This window comes from Priapulus caudatus, unplaced genomic scaffold (assembly GCF_000485595.1).
Source record: "Priapulus caudatus unplaced genomic scaffold, Priapulus_caudatus-5.0.1 Scaffold10, whole genome shotgun sequence".
NCBI classification, from domain to species: Eukaryota; Metazoa; Priapulida; class Priapulimorpha; order Priapulimorphida; family Priapulidae; genus Priapulus; species Priapulus caudatus.
The window spans coordinates 1,109,591-1,113,638 of NW_014577071.1; the positions used below are offsets into that span (position 1 = coordinate 1,109,591).

Below are 4,048 nucleotides of genomic sequence, written 5' to 3' on the forward strand. Positions count from 1 at the left end.
TATATATATATTATATATATATATATATATATATATATATATATATACGTATACCGACATGCAGTCACTAGCACGACACTTATATACTGTGCTATTGTCTTATACGTGGAGACATTTAGCTAAATTATGCATCTCGGTAATTTCATTTTTCCTTCTGGTGATTCTCAGATCACAGTGTCTCGACAACTAACTTTGTTTGTTATATTTAAAAGGAATGCTGTTAAAGACTGTAAACGGACGGCGACAAGAGCAACGCTCGATCGAAGATGGTCGCTGTGCGCTGATCTTCATGATTTAGCCGCCAAAACGAATCTCGTTTTGTCGTCCCAACGTACGAGAAAACTGTAACTTACTGCTGTACAATTCGTTGTGGAATCCCTTTGAGTAGATCATGCCTGGGGTGTAGAGCTTGCCGAATTTCAGTGCGATCTTAGCATCCTGGACACTGTAATCACAACAGACACAGGTATATAGTAATGCTGAAAACTAGTATCGTAGACTACTACTTAATTTTATCGTGGGTTTTAGATATTTTTTAAGAATCAAGAAACTTTATATATAGATATGATTTATGTTTCGATTGATTTTTGAATGGCGAGTGTCCGCACCACCCATGTTACTGGTGAGAGACTAGCATACACTTACCATACGCCCTAGTTCTTTACATTTCTACAGGCTCGACAATCAGCCAGAGGCATCCCCGAATTAAATATCTATAGTTGATCGTATTGGATCTATCTTAGTATAGATCATCGAATCTATTCGCCGCCGAGGCGAACAATGAGGAACCGCGCAGGAACTCATCGAAAGCTTCAAGAACGCAAACATCGAGAAAATAAAAACAAAATAGCGCGCGCGCGTGCGTTCGGTGTATACTTACATTTGCTTCATGCACTGCGAGGTGGCGTTGGACATGGAGCTGATGTAAGAGTAGACGAATGATCCGACGTGCAGGCTAGGCTCCATCTTCAGCTGGTCAACGAGCAGCTCGAGGATGGGCAGCTTGGGTCCGGTCTGCATGATCGTCACGAAGGCAGCGATCCTCAGCTCGTGGTCCTCGTTGATGTTGCGGTAGATGGGAGTGAGCAGGGCCATGACCTGTTGCGAGAAAAAACGAAGGCGGAAAATTAAGATACGATAACGAAGAAGATTAACAAAACTGCGGGCAGTATGTGAATCATCTGTTCGTGCGAGAAGGCGGAAAATTAAGATACGATAACGAAAGATATTGACATGCAGCAAAGCTATCTCATGTTCTTGCAAGAAGAAACGCAGACGGAATTTTTAGATCCGGTGGAAAATATAAATGCGATAACAAAGGAGATAGGTAGAACTACGGACAGCACAGATATCACGTCTTCTTGCGAGAAAAGCACTCGGAACGTTTAACTATTTAATTTTTGAAGCCGATAATTATTACATTATTAGCGCTAATGCGCCGATGATTAATTTTAAAGATGTCCTGGGTAAAGAAGTCGTCGTGGTTTTCATGCGTAAGAACGACCAGGAACCCGTCTGACCACTAGGTGTCGTGGCACGAACTGCTGCTACGTTAGTCAATGTTAATACGAAGATGAAATCTGATAAATTAAGATTCATAACCTCGTAACCTCGTAAATCATAATAGCCTTCAAAGTCCAAGAGACTATATCGAGGACGGAAAGAGACAATTTGATGAAATAGACAGATCAACACTGCGGATTGCAGCAGATGCATGGGCCCTGCGTAAAGCCTCCTCACCCACCTTCTCTGGTTGATGCTCGATGATGTGTTTCAGAGCGAAGATGGCTTCAACGCGCACGTGTAGGGGGCGCTGCCTGTTCATGATGATTTCGGCGAGGACGGGCAGGTGGGATTCCAGACCCATGTTACCGAGAGACTTGATGAGGAGCAGCTGGTTCTCGAGCTCATTGGTGCTTCCGACGGTGACGTCACGCAGTGGAGCCTGGAGAAGAAACAATGTTTTAATCTCCGTGAATACCGAGGGTGTTATCAGGCGTCACGTTATATTTATGTGTTTGTAGTCACTTTGAATCTGTTTTAATGTTTGAACAGAAGGCCTGGGTAAGTATTACGGTGATTATTGCCACCTGGTTGATTAATTAATTAAGTCTTTTGGCAAAAATCGTTGGCGCCATAATTAGCGATAAATTGCTATTTCTCAATTAGTCTCGTCAGGTTCGTCTAACTTTTGCCACGTATCGAAACGCGAATGTCACTTAATTTTACTACCTAGTATAAATTCTGTGCACGAGATATATGAACACGAAATAATGTAAGTAATAAAGTAATAATAAAGTATTATATATGCGTACCAGATATCTGGTCTCGGTGCACAAGCCGCTGTTGACGCTAGTGTAGGAGTGCTTGCAGATCCTGTGAATGAGGTTGGAGACAGCGAGCCAGCAAGACTTCTTCAACATGGCAACGTTAAAGACAACACGCGACTTGCAGACTTCCTACGGAATTCCAAGAGAAGAGTATTTTAATAATACACGTCAAGCACAGACGCATACTTACGTATACGTACACACTAACAGGTTTGTATATCCGAAGCCTAAATATACACGAGAAGATATTATGTGTATTATATTTTAACTGAAATATCAAGAACTCCAACCCCGATGAACAGTTTTACGCAGGTAAAACAAAACATCACCACTTCATAGCACCTATACCGAGCACCTAAATTGTCTCAAGCACCTATAGCACCAAAACATCAACCACCCTATGGAAACCAAACACAGCACACGACACATCACCCTACCCCATCCATCTCGTCTAATCCACCACTGACCCATTGCTGTATATACGATCATGTATACGCAGTCATATAAATCACATTTATGTGTCGGACAAAGTAAAGTCCCGTATTCAAAATAACCGCGTTTTGAAACTCAATTTAATTGAAATTAAATTAAATTAAAATAAAATATTTAAATGCAATTAAATTGAAATCTAAATACAGATCGATGCACATCGAGACTATAGTAACAGGTGAAGGACGTGGGTGCTCACCATCAAGAGCTCAGCATTCTGCTCAGAGGGCTTGGCATCCAGTCCGAGAGGGATGAGCATCCTGACTGCCTGGGCCGTGCTGACCTTCTGGTTTATGATCAGATCCTTGATGATTTTGATCGCCTCCTCGTGACCCAGGTACGGGATGATATCGTGCAGGGTCTCGCTATACACGAGGAAAACACATAACGCGTCTTATAGCGTGACGTCACCCATATCTAGTCTATAGTTAGCGTTTCACCAGCCGATTGCTGTGGCGGGTAACTATATGCAATATACTGTACGAGGAAAGTACACAACGCTTATTCTGAGCGAGAACACGCTATTTTAGCGAGACGTTACAAAATCCAGTCTATGCTAAAAATGCCAAAAGGCCGTTTCGTCTCATTGCTGTGATCGGTAAGTATATCTGCAATTGCGCGAATGTAAATTTCATGGTTGTATTCGGTGTCATTCGACACACAATCGAGGGTTGCTTTGCAATGCGTCTTCTTTGTAAGAACGCATTGCTTCACAGTGAGTCTTGTGTGTGTATTCAATTCAAACCTACGTTATATAACATATATATATAATGGTTGCGTTAGTTTACTTCGTGTTAATGTAGGAAGGCGGGTCATACGTTCTCAACAAATTCAACGGTAATTAATATCCGCCATGATATACAAGGTTAAGATCAATATTAGAATAGGTCACGCACAAACTTATATCGTCCTTACATTATCGTTTCCTGTGCCTCTCTATCGTAGCTTCCGCGGCTGATGAACTTGTTGTAGATGGTGCGCAGCTGACGTGGCGGGGTGTTTATCAGGTGGTGGAAGATCTCACGCAGTATGGGCACGATCTCCTCCGTGGATCTTCCCTCCTTCACGGCGCGCACGAACGACTCCAGTAAGCCAGAGATCTGCGTAAGATCGAAGGGCAATCAATCAATCACACGCGTATAACAACACTGAATCCGATCTTTCATATGTGTGTGTGTGTGTGTGTGTGTGTGTGTGTGTGTGTGTGTGTGTGTGTGTGTGTGTGTGTG

General features: G+C 42.6%; 1 protein-coding gene across 1 annotated transcript in view; it reads right to left on the bottom strand.

The window, feature by feature from the left end:
• Positions 1-279: 279 nt before the first annotated feature.
• The window catches only part of LOC106806990 (vitellogenin-6-like), an 8,761-nt gene continuing 4,992 nt past the window's right edge, over positions 280-4,048 (bottom strand). The window contains exons 8-13 of the mRNA XM_014809188.1: positions 3,735-3,919; positions 3,019-3,184; positions 2,316-2,459; positions 1,745-1,945; positions 881-1,098; positions 280-445 (exon numbers count right to left, since the gene is read on the bottom strand). Of these exons, the coding sequence (XP_014664674.1) occupies positions 295-445; positions 881-1,098; positions 1,745-1,945; positions 2,316-2,459; positions 3,019-3,184; positions 3,735-3,919 (1,065 nt within the window). The 3' untranslated portion in view covers positions 280-294. The remainder of the gene's footprint in view (positions 446-880; positions 1,099-1,744; positions 1,946-2,315; positions 2,460-3,018; positions 3,185-3,734; positions 3,920-4,048) is intronic.